The sequence below is a fragment of the Carassius gibelio genome, chromosome B4 (genome assembly GCF_023724105.1).
Source record: "Carassius gibelio isolate Cgi1373 ecotype wild population from Czech Republic chromosome B4, carGib1.2-hapl.c, whole genome shotgun sequence".
NCBI classification, from domain to species: Eukaryota; Metazoa; Chordata; class Actinopteri; order Cypriniformes; family Cyprinidae; genus Carassius; species Carassius gibelio.
The window spans coordinates 1222633-1246881 of NC_068399.1; the positions used below are offsets into that span (position 1 = coordinate 1222633).

General features: G+C 45.4%; 1 protein-coding gene across 1 annotated transcript; it reads right to left on the reverse strand.

Moving 5' to 3' along the window:
- Nucleotides 1-22495: 22495 nt before the first annotated feature.
- Nucleotides 22496-23586, reverse strand: LOC127956319 (CD209 antigen-like). Its single transcript, XM_052554158.1, has 4 exons — nt 23490-23586; nt 22868-23167; nt 22676-22779; nt 22496-22609 (listed from the first exon to the last, which is right to left on the reverse strand). Exons 1-4 carry the CDS (start codon nt 23584-23586, stop codon nt 22502-22504), a joined length of 609 nt encoding a protein of 202 aa, XP_052410118.1. The 3' UTR covers nt 22496-22501.
- Nucleotides 23587-24249: the final 663 nt, after the last annotated feature.

Below are 24249 nucleotides of genomic sequence, written 5' to 3' on the forward strand. Positions count from 1 at the left end.
CTTCTCTTCTAATAAAAAGAATCCAGTGCTCTTAATCATCAAGCCCAGATTCCGGACAATCTATAACTTAGGACATCCTTAGAAAATGTATTCATAGTCTCCACACAGTGTACCATTCGATCCATACAACTCTTACCCTTATCACCATGATTGTATTGGCTTTCTTCGGTTTTCTGACATGCTCAGAACTTACAGTTGCCTCTAAATTCAACCCAAAACTCCATCAGCCCATCTCTGATTTATCTGTACTTCATTGCAAAACTACTGCTTACTTCATTACTGCTTACTTCACCAAGAAGGACAGAACAAGGGTTCAGAGACGGCCTCCGTAGCCGTGACAGCACAGGACGAGGGTTCATAGACGGCCGTCATAGCCGTGACAGCACAGGACAAGGGTTCATAGACGGCCTCCGTAGCCGTGACAGCACTGGACGAGGGTTCATAGACGGCCGTCATAGCCGTGACAGCACAGGACGAGGGTTTATAGACGGCCGTCATAGCCGTGACAGCACAGGACGAGGGTTCATAGACAGCCTCCGTAGCTGTGTCAGGACAGGACGAGGGTTCATAGACGGCATCTGTAGCCGTGACAGGACAGGACGAGGGTTCATAGATGGCCGTCATAGCCATGACAGCACAGGACGAGGGTTCATAGATGGCCGTCATAGCCGTGACAGCACAGGACGAGGTTTCATAGACGGCCGTCATAGCCGTGACAGCACAGGACGAGGGTTCATAGACGGCCGTCATAGCCATGACAGCACAGGACGAGGTTTCATAGACGGCCGTCATAGCCGTGACAGCACAGGACGAGGGTTCATAGACGGCCGTCATAGCCATGACAGCACAGGACGTGGGTTCATAGACAGCCTCCGTAGCTGTGTCAGGACAGGACGAGGGTTCATAGATCGCCATCATAGCCGTGACAGCACAGGACGAGGGTTCATAGACGGCCTCCGTAGCCGTGACAGCACAGGACGAGGGTTCATAGACGGCCGTCATAGCCGTGACAGCACAGGACGAGGTTTCATAGACAGCCTCCGTAGCTGTGTCAGGACAGGACGAGGGTTCATAGACGGCATCCGTAGCCGTGACAGGACAGGACGAGGGTTCATAGACGGCCTCCATAGCCGTGACAGCACAGGACGAGGTTTCATAGACGGCCGTCATAGCCGTGACAGCACAGGACGAGGTTTCATAGACGGCCTCCGTAGCCGTGACAGCAAAGGACAAGGGTTCATAAATGGCCGTCATAGCCGTGACAACACAGGACGAGGTTTCATAGACAGCTTCCGTAGCCGTGTCAGGACAGGACGAGGGTTCATAGACTGCATCTGTAGCCGTGACAGGACAGGACGAGTGTTCATAGACGGCATCCGTAGCCGTGACAGGACAGGACGAGGGTTCATAGACGGCAATCCGTAGCCGTGACAGGACAGGACGAGGGTTCATAGATGGCCTCCATAGCCGTGACAGCACAGGACGAGGTTTCATAGACGGCCGTCATAGCCGTGACAGCACAGGACGAGGTTTCATAGACGGCCTCCGTAGCCGTGACAGGACAGGACGAGGGTTCATAGACGGCATCCGTAGCCATGACAGGACAGGACGAGGGTTCATAGATGGCCTTCATAGCCGTGACAGGACAGGACGAGGGTTCATGGACGGCATCCGTAGCCGTGACAGGACAGGACGAGGGTTCATAGACGGCCTCCGTAGCCGTGACAGCACAGGACGAGGGTTCATAGACGGCCTCCATAGCCGTGACAGCACAGGACGAGGGTTCATAGATGGCCTCCATAGCCGTGACAGGACAGTACAAGAGTTTATAGATGAGAGTTCATAGGTTGATACCACTGACACCTCTGTAAATGTTGAGTTCAAATTCAAGTTGAGGCCAAACATATTTAGACTTTAAATTAAGAATCCTAAAGTGTAGTTTTTAAGTATGTATTTAAGTGTAGTTTTTAAGTATATTTCTGTAAATTTTCTGTTAAGCAGGTGATTGTTGAAATTACTTCTCTCTCTAAACCTCCATCATCGTAACTCTTCTCACACTGAAGACACTTGTAAGGCTTCTCTCTGGTGTGAGTTTTTACTTGATCCTTAAGATGTTACTTTTCTGTGAAACTGGTTTCTCCAGAGTGAATCTTTATGTGATGATTAAAGCTGTCTATATCTGAAACACTTTCCACACTGATTGCACATGAACGGCTGGATTATTTGCTCATTGACAAATATCTGATCTTGTAAAGTATGCTCCCTTTACACAGAATGCCTGTGATCACGAAACATATTTAAATGTTCATTCAAAAATATTTTAATACACCACGTCCTGATAGCAGCTCCCTGATGCACTAAAATTATACACAATATTAGAGTGCTTAAAGGAGTGGACACAAAAAATGTGAGAGCGAGAAACATGCAGGTAATGGTCATAGATTCAGCGGAGCAGGATTATGAAAACACCTGAATCCTGGACATTTTGGCCATTAAGAAATTAATTTTTGTAGGTCCAAGAGAGTACAGGTCTAGGAAAAAGAGTATGTATAGTCACCATAATGTTGTTGTTGTTGAAACTTATATAAAATAAGCCTTGTTTTGGATTGTCATTTATTGTGAAGTCTTATGAATTGTTACACTGCATTTTTGAGCATTCTCCTTGGAGTTATGACTATATTTTTATTACCACACAGATAAAGAAATGTTGAAATAGTTACAGAAATATTATTTCTAAACATAATATTAGCTTTATATGTTCATACATAATTGTCCCGATAGAGGTCTCTCCATGATGTTCTTGAGCAAACCACAGCGTGAGTGGACCGCTGCAGAGGTGCAGGACCGCTTAGATGAATTTGTAAGAGACCGCAAAGTGTTCGAGTGTCAGTTCTCACAACAAACCGTTAGCCCTGTCATTCCTGATGTAGGTGGTACACCACCTGGTAGAACCCAATTCCCAGTTGAGCCTGATAACCCAACATGTGAAAGTAACACAATGGATAGGATACTAAATATGCTGGAAAAAGCATTGACATGTAATGCAGTCCTCCAAAGCAGTCGTGCATCGTAAACCGAATGTTAAGAGACCACAGGTGTGTAGGGTCTGTCAGAGTCTTGACCACAGCACAGTTGCTCACTGTAGATTGCACAAATTGTGTTTCACTTGTTATCTTCCTGGACATACACGTGACATGTGTGAGATGTCTGCTTCACAGGTTAGACCGAACAGCTCGACTGCTGCGGTCGATGGTCACAGTCAAAGGCCCCCTCAGGGAAACTATTGAGCCTACATCTGGAGGAGGGCAATGGTAGGCACATGAATTCAACCTCCTTTGACAGTGATGACATTGAGTCTGTATATACTTTCGTTTGTGAAAATGTCCCAAAGTCTGGCAAAGTAATCTTGCAAAACACCATGAGAACACCTCAAAATGAAAGTTTATTCTACACTAATATTTTAGTGCAGGATAAAGTTGAGTTGAAAGGAATGTTGGATACTGGGTCAATGGCGACTACCATCAGTGCTGCTATAATACCCATGTTAAAACAAGCAGGTGTGTTTACAGACGACATGCTTGTCCCAGCGGATATTATTTTAGTGGGTTGTGGGGGTAAACAAACCAGTCCTTTAGGGCTGTGTGATTTGAAACTTGAAGTTTGTGGGTACAAGTTTTTAGTCCCAGTTCTGTTTGTTGAAGGACAGTTTGATCCCATTGTTTTGGGTACCAATGTGCTTAAGCCACTTATACGACATTTCAAGTCAAATGATGGATTTTGGCGTGTTATGAGTAAACCTGATGTACCGGGCCAGAGTGACAGTAGCCAGTTTCTTCGTCTTCTGTCTAACCTAGAGAGATGGCGAGGGGAGTCCATCCCTGACAAGGTCAGAACTTTGAAGTTGAAAGGTGCTGTAACTCTTCAGCCTATGACTGAACATTTGGTGTGGGGTCGTTTACCCACGGGTACCGTGTTATCAGCTGGCAGTACGGTTGTTGTTGAGCCTTGTGCATCTCCATGTGTGAACAAACGGATAATGGTTGGGCGAATAGTTTCTCCATTGTGGGGAGATGGGTGGCTACCCATGAAGATCATCAACCCCACCAATGCAGAAATAACTCTACGCAGAAATTCGAAAATTGCAGACGTTTTTCCCTGTGTTGCGTTAGAGGATTTTGATCAGTTGTCTGACACTTTGACTGTTCACCAAAATATGGGGGAAGTGCGAAGTAATGGTTCCTGTGGTAGCCTCACTGCAAGAAGTGTGTGTAGTGACATCTGTGATGTGAACGATCAGCTGGAAAAGCTAGGGCTTGGCTCCATTCCAATTGGTGGCTGTGAAGTTTCTGTGCAGTGTAAAGAGAGACTTGTTGATTTGATTGGGGCCTATGAGTCTGTCTTCTCGAGAAATCATCTAGATTGTGGTGAGGCGCAGGATTTCAGCCATCGTATTAGACTAACAGATGACCGACCATTCAGGTTACCATATTGTAGAATATCGCCTGCTCATTATCACAAATTGAAAGAGACCTTGGATGAAATGGAAAAAAAGACATAATTCGTAAATCTTGTAGTGAATTTGCCTCTCCCTTGGATCTCGTGTGGAAAAAGAACGGCGATCTACGAATTTGCACCGACTTCAGATGGCTTAATGCCAGAACTGTTAAAGATGCCCATCCGCTTCCACATCAGAGCGACGTCCTGGCTGCGTTGGGGGGAAACATGTTCTTTAGTACCATGGACTTGACGGCTGGCTATTACAACATACCTCTACATGAGTTTGACAGGAAGTATACTGCGTTTTCGTCACCGTTAGGATTGCACGAATACAATCGTCTCCCACAGGGTCTGTGTAATAGCCCAGCCACGTTTATGCGAATGATGCTTACCATATTCGGTGACCAGAACTTTTTAAGTCTTCTGTGTTACCTTGATGATTTGTTGGTATTTGCGAAATCTGAAGAAGAGGGCTTAGCCCGTTTGGAAATGGTATTTCAGCGTCTGAAGGAGCATAATTTGAAACTTTCACCTTCAAAATGTCTGTTTTTGAGGCACTCAGTTAAATTTCTAGGTCATGTAATTTCCCAACATGGAATTTCGAGGGATCCGGGTAAAGTAGAAGCTATAGTCAAGGTTAAAGAGGCTGATTTGATGGAGTTAGATGGTGTCACTCCATCTCCTTCCAAAATACATTCCTTTTTAGGGATGGTTATCTACTACCAGCATTTTATTGAAAACTGTTCTGTACTGGCTAAACCCTTGTTTGCTCTGACTGGTGGTCAGAAAAGGCCTCGGCATTCGAAAAGTAGGAAAAAGCCTTCGCTGTCCCGCAAACTTGTCCCAGATGATTGGACCCTGGAGTGTAAACAGGCATTTCAGAATCTTAAGGCAGCACTCGTTGAGGAAGTACTTTTGGCTCACCCTGACTTTAGTAAGCCGTTCATTTTATCCGTTGATGCGTCTACATCTGGACTTGGTGCAGTATTGTCGCAAGTTCAACACAACAGTGAGAGAGCACAACCTATAGCTTTTGCCAGCAAGTCTCTAAATCATGCTCAGGCAAAATATCCAGCACATCGCCTTGAATTTTTCGCAATGAAATGGTCAATTTGTCAGAAATTTAGCCATTGGTTGCGTGGTCACAGGTTCACTGTGTGGACTGACAACAATCCCTTGAAGTACATACTGACCAAGCCCAGATTGGATGCCTGCGAGCAGCGTTGGGTGGCGCAGTTGGCACCGTTTGACTTCGACATCCAGTATATTCCAGGCCCTAGAAATGTGGTGGCTGATGCCCTCAGCAGAGAGCCTTTTGTGCAGTCAAAAATTTTGCACAGACTTACTAGAGCTCCTTATTCCACCCTTCTTAAGCAGGCAGACAATTTCAAAACGGATGAAGTTCAGAATATGTTTCGGCTCTCGGCGGAGCTTCCTGAGATGAGGGGTGTGACTGCTCAGATTGGCACTGTGGACACTACTGTGAAAGCTGTGTGTACTACAGGAAGTGTACATGTGTGCAGTAATGAGGTTTCTGCTGTTATGAGGACACATCAGCATTGGGAAGACGCTGGTACTATAAGAGCTATTCCACATGTGCAGTACTTGGAATCTCTTGTCGCAGTGGGGCAGAACCCGGTTCCCGTTTTCACTCATGATGTACTTCTTAGCAAACAAGTCAATGATGGTGTTGTGGGTCGTGTCAAGTTTTTCATTGACCGCGGTCGTCGCCCCTCTAGGCGCGAAAAAGTTCATGAATCACGTGGAATGTTAAGGATATTGAGACAGTGGGGTAAACTGACCACACGCCTGGGAATAGTGTATCGTGTGTCCAAGCACCCAGTGACCAAACAGAAAGTTTACCAATATGTTGTGCCGGAATCGCTCCGAATGGCAGTATTGAAAGGCATTCATGATGACGCGGGCCATCAGGGTCAGCAGCGCTCATTGGGGTTGGCCAGACAGAGGTTTTATTGGGATACAATGGAGAAAGATGTCAAGGATTACGTACACTACTGTAAGAGATGCATTGTGAGTAAAGCCCTAGAGCCTGAGGCTAGGGCCCCATTAGTTTCCATTACCACTTCGTCGCCACTCGAATTAGTCTGTATAGACTTTTGGTCAGCTGAAGACCACAACAATAAGTCTGTTGACATTTTAGTAGTCACTGACCATTTCACGAAGTTGGCATGTGTATATCCTTGTGCTAATCAATCTGCGGAGACAGTGGCACGGGTTCTTCGGAATAACTTCTTTTGCGTGTATGGTTTTCCAGTTAGCATTCACTCTGACCAGGGCGCCAATTTTGAGAGTCTATTGATTGCAGAGCTGTGTCAGTTGGCTGGTATTGACAAAACGCACACCACACCGTACCATCCAATGGGCAATGGCCAGGTGGAACGAATGAAGCGTACTCTTGGTAACATGATCCGTGCACTGCCCCCCAGATCTAAAGTCAGATGGCCACAAATGTTGAACACCTTGACTTTTGCATATAATTGTACAGTTCACGAAACTACAGGTTTTTCACCTTTTTTTCTCATGTACGGCCGTACTCCGAGACTACCCGTTGACCTGATGTTTGAACCTGTACTTTTGAGTGGAGAAACAGTTGACATTGATAAGTATGTGCAGTCACTCAAGCGAGACCTCTGTGAAGCTATGAAGCTTGCACAGTCACATTCAGAAAAACAACAACACAAACAAGCAGAAATGTATAAGAAAAGGAGTAAAGGACAGTCAATTGACATTGGGCAAAGAGTTTTATTAGCCAACAAAGGCGAAAGAGGTAAAAATAAACTGGCAGATCGTTGGGAGAGTACAGTTTATGTAGTGATTGACAAAAATTCCTTAATGAACACGTACAAACTCAGAAGCCTTTCGGGCGTTGTTAAAACTGTTCATAGGAATCTGATTATGCCGGTTGACTTTCTGCCTTTGCTTGATGCAGGCGCTGTCGAGGAACAGTTATCCAGTATGAGTGGTGATGAACCTGAGGACTCTAGTTTTGAGCAGCTTGCAGAAGAAAGGACTACTCAGTGGGTTGCTGACCACTCTAGCAGGTCTGGTGGTTCTGTCACACATAGAGATGAAGTGGATGAGCAGAATGTAATGTGTGAGGAAATTGTTCACGAAAGTGATGATGTAGAATTTGAGGGGGAGTTGGTAACTTCTGCTACCAGTGAGTGTGATGTTACGGTTACTGGTGTTGATTTCCATGTGGGCGATGATAAACGCGGTTGTGACCACTCTGAATTAAGGAATGGGAATCAGGATGATTCGGCAACAAGTGTCAATTTGAGTGAGGAGAATGTCACTGAGATTAAGGCAGTTCACGAAGAAAGCCTGGTTAATGAGCATCCCCCCTCTGTACAGCCATCTACCTTTGGAAAGGAGCTGTCAGTGGAAAGGCCTGGGCAGAGTGAGGGTTATCGTACTAGACATGGCAGACTTGTAAAGCCGTTAAATAGGCTCATTCAGACTATGTCTAGTCAATTTGTTAAGAATCTTTTTGGGTAAAAGAAAATGATACTATGAGTAATTGGTAGATGGTTACTTTTCCTTGTGTATATATATATATATATATATATATATATATATATATATTGTTTTTGTTCTGTTGCTACAATTTCTATTGATACATTTTCTGTTTTCTATTTTGTTTAAGAGGGTTAATATGTAATAGTGTACAGTCTAAGACTAGTAAAGCCGTTAAATAGGTTCATTCAGACTAGTAAAGCCGTTAAATAGGCTCATTCAGACTGGTATAGCCGTTAAATTGGCTCATTAAGACTATATCTAACCTATCTTTTGTCGATCTCGTTTGGAGAAAACAAGAAGAGTTGATACAGAGTTCATGTGTTATTATTATTGTTTTTTTCTCTCTTTCATTTCACGCTTTAAATGTCCTTGTAAAGAAAAAAAAAACATTTATGTGTAGCCTATGACAATAGACAATTATGCAATCTTGGATGTAATTTGTCGATAAGATGTGTATATGGCATGTCTTCCTATGGTTAGGTAAAGGAGTAGCTAACCTTTGTCTTTCCTAGTCCTTCTGTGGACAGCGATAATGTTGGTAGACTTTCTTCAGTCTTCATGTTTGGGAGATACACTTGATTGCTGAGTCATCTAACTGTAGAGTTGAGTATTTTGGGCATGATTTATTTATTTATTTATTTTTTTTTATGCATTACTCTTTTTATGATGTTATGTAAAATCTAGTGAAATCAGTGGGGGTGAGTGTAACGAGGTTAAAATGGTTTAAAAGGTTAAAAAGATTTTTCTGTTATTATACATGTAAGGCTGTTTTACTATTATTGAAATAAGTGTTTATATTCATTAAATTCATTAAAAAAAGGGTCTGTAAAGAGGTGATGGTTCGACCCCCCCCCCCCCCCCCCCCTCTTTACAACAAAGTGGTTCGGTCCAGGCAGCTATATCCGCTGTATTAATCTTTTATTAGTCTTTTCTGCCTTTCTCCCGAACTGAGGTATGCTGTATTCTATGCTACCGATTAGTTGTTAGCATTGGTTGAAAACAAGTCACACACACGATGTTTAAGTTGTTTTTATTTATTTTATTCACAATATATTGGGAATGTTATGTTTTTTTGGCAGTGTCACTGTGTAATTGAGCTGAAGCTGGTGTGACGGCCTGTAAAACGTACTCGGTTACGAACGTAACCTCGGTTCCCTGAGATACGAAACGAGTACTGCGTATGGGGAAAAGCTCCTTTTTTCCTCGATACTGAAGCCTTTTTTCAATAACGCAGTGCAACTGCACTGCCATTGGTTTAATCTGTAAACTTTTTTAAACCAATGATAGCGCTGCGTAGCTGCGCGAGCCTGTGGCGATGCAGCGCGCCAAAGCCCGCCAAAATGGGCGGGGCGAATGGCTATATAAGCAGGCAATCGCCAGAGGAAATCAGGTCATATGACTGAAGCGACGACACTGAACCCGCAGCCTCGTGGCACAGCATATAACGCAGTACTCGTTCCGTATCTCAGGGAACCGAGGTTATGTTCGTAACCGAGTACGTTCCCTTTCGATACTTCACTCATACTGCGTATGGGGAACGAATTCAACCACCCCGTGCCACGGTAGGGAATGACAAGACTTAACTTGAACACCCTGGGGTCCAGAGGATAAGTGAGAGGGCCGGAGCCATCGAACCCTTGATGCTACACTGCTGAGAGGGAGCTAGCTCCCTGGAGGTGGTATGATGACAGAGTCTGCTAGAGGCCGTCGTATCAAACCGAAAGAACCCGAGCATGCAAGGTCGGGATATCCAAGTTATAGAACCTGACAAAAGTGGACGGCGAGGACCAGCCAGCCGCCTCACAGATGTCCTTGATAGAGACACCACTAGACCAGGCCCATGAAGAGGCCATCCCTCTAGTAGAGTGTGCTCTAACTCCTATGGGGCACTCAAGGCCCATAGAGGAGTAACATAGAGCGATAGCCTCAACTATCCAACGCGAGAGGCGTTGCTTTGAGACCGAAGACCCTTTGGTGCGGTCACCAAAGCAGACAAAAAGCTGGTCAGATTGCCTGAACGGCTGTGACCGCTCAATGTAAATTCTCAAAGCCCTCACTGGGCAGAGTAAATCCAGCTCTCGCTCACCTGACAACGGAGGCAGAGCTGAGAGGGAAATTACCTGTGCTCTGAATGGCGTCGAGAGCACTTTAGGTACGTAGCCATGCCTGGGTTTTAAAATGACCTTAGAGTCATTGGGCCCAAACTCAAGGCATGCAGGGCTCACCGAGAGGGCCTGCAAATCGCCAACACGCTTGACCGATGCTAGAGCAAGTAGCAGAGCGGTTTTGAGCGTTAGGGGCCGAAGGTCAGCTGACCGCAGCGGTTCAAAGGGAGGTCCTTTGAGTGCTCCAAGGACCGTGTGAAGGTCCCAAGTGGGAACGGTAAGAGGACGTGGGGGCTTCAACCGCCTAGCACCTCTCAGGAAACGCACAATGAGGCTGTTTCGACCCACTGATTGGCCAGCAATAGGAGCATGAAATGCTGCAATGGCTGCTACGTACACTTTGAGTGTGGGAGAAATTACAGTATCGGAGATACATCACACTCAACAGGGTCTTTGTTATGTGCTAAGCACCAGTCAACAAAGACTGACCATTTTTGGGCATAGAGGCGTCTTGTAGACGGGGCTCTTTCCTGAGCAATCGTGTGTAGTACGTCCCCGGGGAGGCTCAGAGGCTCCCATCGAGGGACCATACATGCAGAGCCCAGAGTTCTGGCTGTGGATGCCAGATTGTCCTGTTCGCCTGAGAGAGGAGGTCCCGCCTCAGGGGGATCGGCCATGGGGCTTTCATGGAAAGCCTGAAAAGCTCCGAGGACCAAACTTGGGTCCTCCAGAGTGGGGCCACTAGGAGGACTCTGTGTCTGTCTTCCCTGACTCGTCTGATGACCTGAGGGATCAGAGCGATCGGGGGAAAAGCATAAAGAAGGAGGCTGGGCCAGTTGTGGGCCAGCGCATCTGTTTCCTTTGAAAAATAAGTTGGGCAATGAGAGTTGCTTTCTGAGGCGAAGAGGTCGACCTCTGCCTTCCCGAAAATCTCCCAGATTTTGAGAACCGTCTGGGGATGGAGCATCCACTCGTCCGAGGGGACATTGCTCCGTGAAAGCATGTCTGCTCCCAGATTCGTCTTGCCAGGTATGTGTGTCGCCTTGAGCGATCGCAACCTGGGTAATGCCCATTCCAAGAGGCGCTTTGCCAGTGCACAGAGGCGGCTGGACGAAAGGCCGCCTTGGTGATTTATGTAGGACACCACTGTCATGCTTTCCGACTGGACTAGGATGTGGCGCCCTTCCAAGATTGCCTGAAAGGATTGAAGGGCTCGTTCTACTGCCAGCATCTCGAGGCAGTTGATATGAAGATGGCTTTCTTCGTGTGACCACGAGCCGAAGGCTGGTCTGCCCTCGCACAGAGCACCCCAACCCAGGTTGGACGCATCCGTTGAGAGCACCGTCCTTCTGGAAACCGCCTGTAGGGGTACTCCACGACTGAACCAAACAGGGTTCATCCAAGGCTCCAGGGCTGCTAGACAGGCCTGGTTGACCCTGATGCGAAAGCGGCCGTGCCGCCAAGCATGAGGTGGGACCCGGAGTTTCAGCCAGTACTGCAAGGGCCGCATTCGTAGGAGGCCGAGCTGTAAAACTGGGGAGGCGGAAGCCATCAGCCCTAGGATCCTCTGAAAGAACTTCAGAGGGAAACAGGCTTTGTTCTTGACAGAGGCCGCGAGCTGCTGAAGTACCAGAGCGCACTCTGGTGATATGACCGCCCTCATATTGACGGAGTCGAAAACTGCTCCCAGGAACGTAATACGTTGGCTGGGGAGCAGTGAGCTCTTGGCGAAATTGACCCTGAGTCCTAGGCACTGTAAGTGGCTCAGGAGCACGGATCTGTTGTGGTCTAGCTCGGTTCGTGACTGGGCTAGAATGAGCCAGTCGTCAAGATAGTTCAGAATGCGAATTCCCATCTGTCTCAGAGGGGAGAGCGCCTCGTTCATGCACTTCGTGAAAGTGCAGGGAGCTAGAGACAGCCCAAAGGGAAGGACTGTATATTGGTAAGCCACACCCTCGAACACGAATCTCAAGAATCGTCTGTGATGGGGGGCTATCTGGATGTGAAAGTAAGCATCTTTCAGGTCCAGCGAGAAGAACCAGTCCTCGGGGCAAATCTGCGTGAGGATCTGCTTCAGTGTCAACATCTTGAACTTCCGTTTCATGAGGGAAAGGTTCAAGTGTCTGAGGTCTAAGATGGGTCTGAGACCGCCATCTTTCTTGGGGACAAGGAAATAACGGCTGTAGAACCCCGACCCGCTGTCTGAGGGAGGAACTATCTCTATGGCTCCCTTCCTTAACAGCGTCATCACTTCGGTGCGGAGGACCTGAGCGTCGTCCGGCTCTACCGAGGTGGGAATCACTCCGCGAAAACGCGGGGGTCTTCGGGCGAACTGCAGTGAGTATCCGTGTTTTATTATCCCCAACACCCACTTGGACACTCCGGGGATGGCCTGCCAGGCCTCGGCCCGCGTGACAAGGGGCTGGATAGTGTCGGATGGCAGACCGCTGATTAGGGGCCTGAACACTGACGAGTGTGGAAGAGGAAAACTGCTCTCTTTTTGAAAATGTGAAATATTTATTGTGTTCGCCATAACAACGGCGCTTTGCGTGGACACAACAACAGTGGGCCCAGGTCGCACAGCAGACAGGCGAGAGAGCTTCTGGGGTGGTCCGGCCGCGGCGGGACTTTGCCCCTTCCTCTTTCTTCCCCAATGATCAGGAGGATTTAGAAGGCGTCGGGTCCAGCACAATCCTTTGCCGGGGGCCCTGACGTCTAGGCGGTTTAGCGCACCTAGTGGGGCGAGCTGGGTGCTGCTCCTTAGGGGGTGCCGCCTGGGGGGTAGAAGGGGCAGGTTTGCTCTGATGCTGAGTCGGCGCAGTCCTGGGGCGACTCGGGGCAGAGGTGGAGCGCTTGGGCAGGAAGTGTCGCATGGCTTGGGACGACTTCTGTGCTGCAGTGAAGCGTTCTGTAAACCCTTCTACCGCTGGTCCGAAGAGGCCGCATGGAGAGACTGGGGCATCGGAAAGGCCACTTTGTCGCTCTCCTTAATCTCTGTTAGGTTGAGCCAGAGGTGGCGCTCCAGCACAACCAGGTTGGCCATGGATCGTCCGATGGCCTGGGCCGTGGCTTTCGTGGCGCGCAGAGCCAAATCAGTGGCGCTGCGGAGGTCACGGAAAGCAGGTTCACTAGAGCTAGACTCATCCAGGGAACGGAGAAGCTTTGCCTGGAACACCTGCAATATGGCCATGGTGTGCAGAGATGAAGCGGCTTGGCCCGCAGAAGTGTAGGCCCTGCCAGCCATGGCAGAGGTCGTCCTGCAGGGCCTGGAAGGAAGGGCTCTCTTATTTTTCCACCCCACAGCCGCGGGGGGACAGAGGTGAGCAGCCACGGCCTCCAGGGGCGGCAATTGCTCATAGCCCTTCTCCTGAGAGCCATCTACTGAGCTGAGAGCTGCAGAGGAAGTGCGTAGGCGGGCCGAGTAGGGGGCGCGCCACGACTTTGTCAGCTCATCATGAACCTCAGGGAAGAACGGGGCAGGTCGCTGGCGGGGGGCCTGGCGGCGTCCTGGCAGGTACCACTCGTCCAGCCTGCTGCGTGTCGGCTCTTCAGGGGGGGCCCACTCCAAATGGAGTTCCTCAACGGCCTTGGAGAGGATGCGGAGAAGCTCGTCGATGGCCTCCAGTGACGGCAGGTGGGCGGGGTCAGAATCGCCGGCCCAGTCCTCCGTTTCAGAAGCCGCGAGTGACATGGAGTCGTCAAGCGGCTCGTCCTCCAATCCGCCAAAAGAGACGAGGTCGCTCGCTTCAGCCGAGGGACGCTGCTCTGGGCGTGAGAAGAGGACAGGGGACGGCTCTCTCATTGGAGAGGGTGAGGCACGCGGGCGCTGAGCCGGCGTGAGCTCACCCGAATCCGGGCGCTGAGCCCCTCTTCCCCGCTGTCTTTTCCTGGCCGGCTTGCGGGAGGAAAAAGACGGGAGGGCGTGAGGGGCGGGATTACTTTCATTAAAGAAAGCAATCCGCGAGCGCAGAGAGGCGAGACTCATGCTTTCACAAAAGCAGCATGAAGTCTCAGTGAGTGCAGCCTCAGCGTGGGGTTTACCCAGGCAGAAAACACACTCACCATGGCCGTCGTCCTCATGCAGAGGGGCTCTGCATGTGCCACAGCTGTGGCGCGGCATGGCCGTCGCCGTTAAAACGGCGTTAGAAACGCTCTTTTAGAGTGGTGAAAACCGCTGGAAAAAGCTCTTTTAGGATCACCGGATGGCGGCAGGAGATCGCTGAGAAGCGGCCGGAAGCGGGAAGCGGGAAGCGGGCGGCCCGAGAGCGGCGCTGAGAGCGGCTGTCTGCGAGTACGCCGGCGCTGCAGGCGGTCGGCGGTCTCAGCTGGTCCGCTGCGGTGCCTCTTCGACGGCGAGAGCTCGTTCCAGGCGAAGATGTTCAGCAGAGATCCAGCGAAGTGAAGTCTTCGCTGAAGGAGTAAGATCTGATTTCCTCTGGCGATTGCCTGCTTATATAGCCATTCGCCCCGCCCATTTTGGCGGGCTTTGGCGCGTTGCATCGCCACAGGCTCGCGCAGCTACGCAGCGCTGTCATTGGTTTAAAAAAGTTTACAGATTAAACCAATGGCAGTGCAGTTGCACTGCGTTATTGAAAAAAGGCTTCAGTATCGAGGAAAAAAGGAGCTTTTCCCCATACGCAGTATGAGTGAAGTATCGAAAGGGAACAAAATATATTCTCTTATGCAGGTATGCATTGACAAAACCCTATTTTTGTGTTCCTTCGTTTTTGGCTTTTCTGCCTTTCTCCCGAACTGAGTGTCACTGTGTAATTGAGCTGAAGCTGGCGTGACGGCCTGTAAAACAAAATATATTCTCTTATGCAGACCCAATCTGGTGCTCTCCTGTCTTTTTTTGCACCAAGTCCAAAGTCCAAAAAACTCACAAAGTGAATGTGCTGTATCAACACCTTGGCCAATATCTTTCCACTGCCCTGGGTCAGTGAGTCTCTGCAGTGACATCACAATGTCCGGAGTCTTACCTTTCCCGCAAAATCTTCTCTCAAGCTCCTGTCTCAATCTGTCCAGAAAGGTATAGTATGTCCTTACCCTGTAATATTCCTGCAAGGTCTGGACTTCATCATCTTCTCTTGCTGATTTGGAAGTGTATTTCAGCTTTCCAGGAACTTTTCTTTGTCTACCTGGAATATTTGTGGGATTGCTTATGTAATTTTCCTCTGCAATTGTTGTGGCAGAGTTGTATATTTGTGAGAATAGGCTGTCTTTCCTCAGTTCCACTACTTTTTTTAAGACACAATTTAACACAGAGTAAGCAGCAGCCAAGTCCAGGTCATCCTGCTGGAGTACTTTTGAGGCAACCAATATCTCCATGAACACTGGTGTTGCTATTTCAAGACACAGCAAAAATTCAAAATCTATGCTGCTCAACAGCCTTTTAGCTTCTCCTGCAGCCAGATCGAGGGGGTCACACTCTCAGATTTCTCAAGTGCTGTAGTGCAGCAAGGAGGAACTTCCTATTTGTCTTTAAAGCATCTTCCCTGCAGCTCCACCAGGTGTCTCAAAGCCTCTGTAGTTCAAAGACACATTGGTCTGGATTCATGGCTTTTTGAGTATCCACAAATGCAGCATGGCACATTGTAGAGTTGGCAATGAATGTGTACAGCCTCTCAACGACTGAAGAAATCCATAAAGTGCTTGTTGGATTTTGCACTCTCAACTAAAATAAGATTTAAACGATGTGCCTGGCAGTGCACATATAATGCTCTCTCATTGTGTCTCTGAATCTGGGACTGCAGCCCGTTGTAGTGTCCACTCATATTGGCAGCTCCATCATATCCCTGTCCACAGACATCTTGAATGTTAAAGTTGTTTTGCTCAAGTAGCTTCATCACTACATTCTCCAGTGCCTCTCCCGTTGTTGATTCAACATCACATAGTTGGACAAAGTGTTCCTTTAAAGTCATGTTGTGGAAATATCACACAACAAAGGACACCAGCTTAATATATGACACATCAGTTGTCTCGTCCAGCAAAATAGATAATTGTGATGTTTCTGTCACTTCCTTCTGTATGATTCATTTCACATAGACTAAGTGCTTTTATGAGGTCGTTTTGTTGTCTTATTGGACAGGAGAGACACCTGGCACCTTTGGTTTCATGCTTGTTTTTCCTTGACTGCATCAAGATGAAGCCCGAGACTGTCATATTGGCCAAGCAAATCCATCAGGTTCAGAAAATTTCCTCTATTTGAACTTGACAAGTCTTTTTCATTTCCCCTAAAGGCCAAAGCTTGTTTTGCCAGATATATTGTGATGTCAATTTAACGGAACATAATCTCTCTGTTTTTCTGCCTCTCCCTTTCTTTGGCTGCTTCCATCTGAGAATCAGCTACTGCAAAAGCCCTCTGCAGTGTATCTTTTGTAAAGGTATTCCACCTAATCATGCTTAGCATATGCAATTCACTGCTGCGGTGCTCCTTAATCTTCACTTTGGCCTGCCTCCACAAGTTTATCCCTACAGACTTCCATCCTGTCCTGCTCAGTTGAGAATATTCCAGGCCAGGGATCTTCGTTATACCATTGGTCTTGAAAAGAGGACCCATCTAGATTTTTAGGGAACTTTACCATAGGATAGCAAGGCCCGACTGAATTGGAAAATGTGATGAAGATCTAATCATATTTAAGATTGCTGCTTTGTACATGAGCTGGATTTGTGGGATCTGTTGACTCTGCCCGACTTGCCATCTCAATATCTTCCCTCGTTGATGCTCTCATCTTCCTCATCTCATCTTCTTGCTCATCTATCGTTTCCCTATTTTGCCAGTCTGTCCTGGTGATCATCACTTAGGTCTACCTGCCCTATGTGGCTTGTGACTGCTCCTCCTCATTAAACATTGCCATTAGTAGGCTAAAATATGAGTCTGATTAATTAATCAATTTGCCTACACAGTGTCATGTCATCTTTATCACAGTGCAAAATCTCTGTCTCACCTGCTGGTTGGCTTTTTTGCAGCCAACCCTGCAGTGAAGTGCTGCCCTTTGCTTCCTCCCTGAATCATCTCTCCCTCTCCTGAATCCGCCTCTTTTCAGTAGGCATCTTGGCTTCAAACAATACCCAAAATAGTGATAGGATTTAGGCATTTAACCATTTTGAATAAAATAATTAAAGTGATGCATTACTTCCATCATTCATTCTTCTTGACCACCAGATCTGGGCAGATGCGTCCGAAGACCCCCACGGCAGAGCTGAAGACCACCAGATCTGGGCAGATGCGTCCGAAGACCCCCACGGCGGAGTTGAAGACCACCAGATCAGGGTAGATGTGTCCGAAGACCCCCAGGATGATAGAGGAAGAGTCCCGATGACAGTGACAGTATCAATAGGAAGTTCAGGCTCAACCTTGATAATCATGACAGAGCTGACAGGAAGTTTAGATAATGACTCCTTAGTTTTAGGGCAGGATGAATTTTCAATAGATGACATCCCGGACACCTCAGTGATAGCCGCTACCTCTGGAGGTTCTACAGTAGTGACAGCAAGAGACAGAGAGAGTTCAGTGCTGGATGCTACCCACGGATTGAGAGTTTCTGCAACGCATGCTTCCACCTCTGGAGAAACTGCAACAGGTGTCATTTCCTCAGCAAGTTCTGTGGTCGTAAATGCAGCCCAAACACACAATAAAGCAACCCCCCAAGTGGGAAGCACTGTAGATAGGGTTATAAGTTCATGATCAGGAGACTAGATTGACTTGACTTGGGAATTCCAGCATTGCGTGCTGACATCAGCAGTGGATCCTCCACGTTGGATGCCAACCTCTGGCCCCTGAAGACAGATTCCTTCGATGGGACAGTGAAGAGTTGTGGTTTTGATGAATGTAACCGTACAAGACTCGGGAGTAGTAGGCATGATGTGAATAGATTCAGGAAGACATGAGACTTAACTGGACTCTGGATAATCAATTTTAAGGTGATGTGAAACTGTACGTGCAGCTGTGTCTTGACTTGATTCTGGATGTGCTGTGACATAAAGGGGTGCTGTTGTGTCCAACATCTTGTGAATCTGATCTACAGTCGCAATTACACGAGTGGGAGTAGGATTGCGTTCCTCTGCGACACCCACAGTGAACGTTGAACCAACGGTCCACAAAACATCATCTAAAAAATTACTCAGTGACGAACGGGGACTCTCATGAATAATTCTTGACTTTAAAGGATGGTTAAGGCCATTACAGAAAAAGTCTATCAGCATACAGTCTGGTAATTCCGTGCCATTAGCCAAAGCCAAATATTCCTCAATGTAACCCTCAAGTGTTCGTGTTCCCTGCTTGAGAGCTAGTTACTGAATTGCTGTGTTCATACCTGGCCAAAGTTTTTTGGAATAGTCGCTGGATCCTTGTTGGGCCGAGTGTTCTGTTACGGAGCCAACAGAACAGGAAACGTGCGGATCCAAATGCAATGCTTTATTAGACCACGTGGTAATACAAGCTAAGATCAGTCACTGGAAAACGAACAGAGGATACAAGACGAAGAGTGATGCATAGGAAGGCGTGGATCTGCAATCTGCGAACAATATCCAATTGGGTAGTCCAATGGGGCCATCCATTGGTGATGATCAATCAAGGGGCAAACAATCTCTAATAGGGTCAAAACTAGGGAGGCAAAACTAAGACAGGCAGAAGGTCGAGGCACGGGATGAAACTAGAATGATTAAACTAAAGCTTAGACAAGAGATAACTAGAATAGTAGAACTATAGAAACTAAGAACTAAGTCAAGATCTAGAATGATAGAACTTAAGCTAAAAAACAGAATGAAACTCAGAAAGGTAAATGGCTCTGCAAAGTAGTTAACGCTCTCAAGCGCTAAACGCTAACAACACTCGGCCCAGATGAGCAAGAGAGAGAGCCTTTTGTTGAGCATGTGTATTGGCCTCAGATGTGCATGTAATCAGTGAGATGCATTGTGGGAACTGTAGTCCATTGTGATCTGTGACAGTCTGTGTGGTGCAAGAGTCAATGCAAAGCACAGGCAAACTCTGTTGGCGATCGAACAGAAGACTACAAACCAGGGTCGTTAAAGCTATTATAGTTTTGCATTTTTCTTAGTTTTTATTTTTACTTAGTTTTGACTTTTTGTTTTCAAATTCAGTTTAGTTTTAATTAGTATTTGAAGTCGGTTTGCTAGTTTAGTTTATTTTTTATTTTTTTTTAATGCTTAGTTTTAGTGTTAGTTTTGGTGTTTTTGTTTAATTTGGGTTATTTGTCAGGGGCAAGATTCAAAAAGGTCAGAAAAAGTATTGTGTAATGATAACTCAACAAAAACATCATACAATTTAAGAAAATATTCATTCAAAAATAAAACCAGCACCTAAAATGTACAAATGGGCACAAATATGTAAACAGTCTCAACACTCTGCAGTAAGTGCAAAATGTGTAAGTGACGTGTGCCAGTAAAAAACCTAAAGAGCCAACAGACTAAAGAAGACATACATGAACCGCATGTGTTCAACCCATTTTTGGGCCACAACAAGACTTTTCTGTCAGATTGTCAGGGAGCTCAATTTGAGAAAACAACATGACAAATAATAAATAAAAAGAAAACTTTAGATACAGCTTCGTTTTTTTAGTGTGCATGCGTGCGTGAGTAAACAAATGACATAACATTATTTAATATTTATACAACGGGCCTGTTGAATGCTTGAATCTGATTGGCCGATGAACATACTGAGGCGTGATATTATTTTCTGGGAAAAGCACGACGAACGTAGTTCCAGGCAGTTCTCCTGACTGCATTACACTTCCATATCACTTCACATAACAAAGCCAGAAATTACAGGACTAACAAAAACAACAATATGACAGCCGATTTTCCAAAAGTACACATGACATTTCTCACTAGCGAGGGAATAACAGGTGTAATTCACACAAGCTATCTCTCTCTCTCTCTCTCTCTCTCTCTCTCTGTGTGTGAGCGGCTCAAGCCTCTGTCACCAGCTTTAAAATGACATTGTGAAACCAGCAAGTTGCATTGGATGAGATGCGGAAGAAATAGTCCAACCCACAATAGCGATTAAGTACAAAAAACTGAACGAATCCCTTTAAATACATCTGAACGATGTCTTGAGGTGTGGTAAGCATTGTATAAGTGGAATAATTGATTCTGCTTCGCATCGTGACCGAATCACCACCTATTTTTCTAATAATTCAACGGCCCGTCGTCAATTATTCCTTACTTGAATTACAGCTTAGTGTTTTGACATCGACAACCCAAGTGCATTTTACCTCAAACTTGCGTCTAGTTAACTTTCTAAAGTAGCAATCGTCTCTCGGGTCGACATTAACGCTCTGACAAAATTATATTCAGAATTTAAAATATTTTTATACCACTTTTTAATGTGTGTTTGTGTAAAGGTTTTCACGAGATACCAGCCTTTTGCAAACTTGCTTCCAACACTCGTTCTCATGGAGATGGAGGACAGGATGTGCGTGTGCGCCAGTATGTGAGAGACATGTGAGTGAAAGGGATATGAAATGCAGCTGAACGTTATTTTCTCTATGAAAGACATTAGGCGTTTCTCAATGTCAAGTATACTTCCTTGGCAGGACTGGTCCTTCTGAGTCACTTCCTTCAGAGGCTAGGCGAGGCTCCTCTTTAGCATTCGGAGAACACGTAAATGGAACAGGCTCGCAAGTGCACGTCATTGCATCATTACATCAGTGAAAAGGTCAGCTGTTTTAAAAATAATTTGCTTCTCAACGATATTCGTTCCCCGCGTTGTCTCTCCCCCCGGTAAACAGCTGCTTGTTTTCTACACGGATACGTATGAACGCCTCCGTTTGTTCCTTGGTCCCTATTAAGAAAGACGAGATAGCTATGAATAACGCTGTGACTGGTATGATATTAACGTTAAATTACTTTGGACAACTTAACTAGTTATTTATAAAAGAGATGCCAGTGATGGCAACCAAGCTAACAATTGTTAAATGACAGGTCCGAATTTAATATCGGTATAATTTTTTGAACAAGATAGCAAAGCTGCGCACATATGATTGTGGGTGTTTTGAGAGCGTGAAGGCTACACATATGCATCCTGTCCTGTACATGGGATATTTTGTCCTTGGCTGAAATTCTGAGGATCCTCGACATTGGAACAGTCCTTTGACGGATGTCGATGACGTAGCATCCTCGAGATTCTGGCTTCCGAGGATCCTTCCTAGACATTGAGAAATGCCTATTGACAAAGACGAAAACTAAGGTCATTTAATCTATAATTTTATTTTATTGTAGTTAGTTTTGCCAAACACACATTACAGTTTTGGTTAGTTTATTGTTTTGTTTTTTTGTAATGCCTCATTTTTATTTGTATTTCAGTTAATGAAAATGTTTTTTCCCACCTAGTTTTCGTTTTTTTGTTCGTTTTCGTTAACGATTATGAGGTTGAGTCGTCTCACCCAACAACCGCGACAATTTCGGCCCGATCGCGAGCAGGCGCTGCAGCCACTTTTGGACGGGTGCCCGAATATGGAACAGAATGAGGCTTTTATTTTTATTTTTTTATCTAGGCTTACGTGAAATTCTGCATCCATTGTATGATTTTTTTTTTTCACCTCGTAAGGCCAACGTGAGTCGAGAAGGGCATATGGGCAGTTGCCCAGGTAACCTGAGGACCCCCCCCCCCCACGTGCACGTCTCTGAATAACAGAAGGGGTTTGAAATTTGGGAATTGGGAAGCACCTAAAGAATGAAGTTTACTCTGATAATAATGGTAATTGAACAATTTATTCAAACAGAGAGCATAACAACCTAAAGCAGTTTCACAGACTCTAAAATGTATAATACCAGGGTGAATAAGGACACTGTAGTTCAGAGTAATTCATACCATTAGAAAAAAATATAGCAATAAGAAAATAATGACAAATTCACATTCTCCTCCTAAAACTGTCATATTAATTGACAGTGTTTTAAAAGGCAGGCACTTGAAGTCAGAAGCCATGCATTCACAATAAGAATTATTATATGATATATAATTAAAGATGGGATGAAGCCTATTTCTCACAAACCCCTTTTCTCTTCTCTGAGCATGAGAGATCATTCCAGTTGTTCAGAACTGGTTTTGAATAAATCAGTTCAATACAGTCTTCATTTCCACCCTGGTCATTCGGCTCACCTGTGAGCCAAAACCTGAACAACATGTATCAGAAGCACAGATTTATGAATCAACAAAACTATAATCGGAGAGTAAACTAAAGTTACACAGATGCTCAAGCAAAAGTCAAAGTGCAGAACAGTAAACGAGAATAAGAGTTTTCTTAATAGTGTGGTTTGTGGGCAGAGTTTTGTCTTCAGCTGGTTTCTGAAGGTTGTGATGGCCTCATTTTTATGAGAATCAAAGTGATACTTAGCATTTACCCTTGTTTCAGTCGTGAATTATCCACCCATTTCAGGTTGCCCTCCTGTTGTCTGTCAGACAAACCAATCCAAACCCTCTCCTTGACCAATGAAGATATATGTCTCTGCAGGTGAATACAAACAGGAATAAGTGTGACTCCTCTCATTCATGAACAGAAATTCAAACTCACCTGTTTCTCTTCAGTGTTGATAATGACCGGATCTGCACCGCGATCCCTGCAGTACTGTCTGCTGTCAGACCAGCTCTTCAACTCGGTGGATAGGAAAAGATCATCTAAACCACACAAATGTTTTACACAAACACATTAGAAGACTGTGTACATACATTAAAGGTGAACTACTTCAAAAACCTCAGTTTTGACCTTGTTTACATTCTTTCTTCAGTTGGTCACTCAGAGACCTGACTTGTCTTTCTAACCCCTGGTTCTTCTGACTCAAAGAGTTGAATTGGTCCTGCAGTTGGGTTTTTTCAGTCATTAGATCAGTGTAACGGTCCTGTAAGCTGTTGATGCTTTGATTAAACTCTTCAGCAGTGTTCTTGCAACTCTTTATCAGGTCTTTCTCTGCTGTGATGTTGATATGCTGCAGTATGATGAAGAGCAGCAGAAGAACACAAATGAGCCCGAGACCCACTGTGAGCAACACCAAACACCTACTTCCTCCTGATAAACACAACACACAAATTAATAACAGTTCACTCATTATTATTATTAGATCATTTTCATTAGCATTGTTTACATATAATATGGAACTTTGTAAGTAACTGACAGGACTTTTAAAAAATTATGCTCTTTTATAATGAAACTTCCAGAAATGCTGCAAAGTAATATATTCAAACAAGAAAAATATTTAGTGGTGATACATTTATGAAGGCTAAAAATTACACATTGTTCCTAGAAAACACTTGTTTTCATTTTATATAACAATTTTCAGTTTTTTAATCGTTAGCATCAATTTCAATTGTAAGTTAAATTTGCTGCTTACTGCACTTCTGAGCATTTCCGTCAGTTTGGCGACTCTGTGTTCGAGATCCAGGTACATTATTAACATTTGCTTGTATATGAAAGTTCTCATATTCCATTATTATGTCTTGCAGTATATGTGCACAGATGAGCTGTGGTCTCTTGGAAAATGTATCTTGTTTTTAAATAAACTTACACAGGAAGTGGTTTCATTATCAGGTGCGGGTTAATGTAGAGTTTTTTTCCCATGTTTAAATCTGATTAAATGTGTACCTTACATTACATTTTTACCTTATTTCAATATGCACCTTGAGATTAACTTCTATATATGCTCCATAAAGTAATAATAATCCAGTTTTGCTACTCTGACAAAGTGTGTATGTGTAGACCATGAAGATTCAATCAAGTTTTGCTTTGAAAAACCAACTGAGAAAAGTAAGATGGATTACCTGATCCTGGATTTCCAAATCCAGATCATTCTGATCCAGATTAATCTTTTTGAACAGCTGGTCACATGCTTTAATTTTAGTTATTCGTTAAATTGATTATATTCTTGGTTAATATATTCTTTATTTATCAGGTCACTACCCCATTTGAGCTTCTCAGAATGGATCTAATTGGGAAAACGACAGAGGAAAGATATAAATAACTATTTTAACACTCCAAAGAGAAAGGAAGAAATGTTAATCGCATCATATGACCCCTTTAAACTATGGCCAAGAAGGTGCAGTTGCCTCTCTGCTGTCTCTTCCTGACCTAAATCTTCCACAAAAACTTTAAAA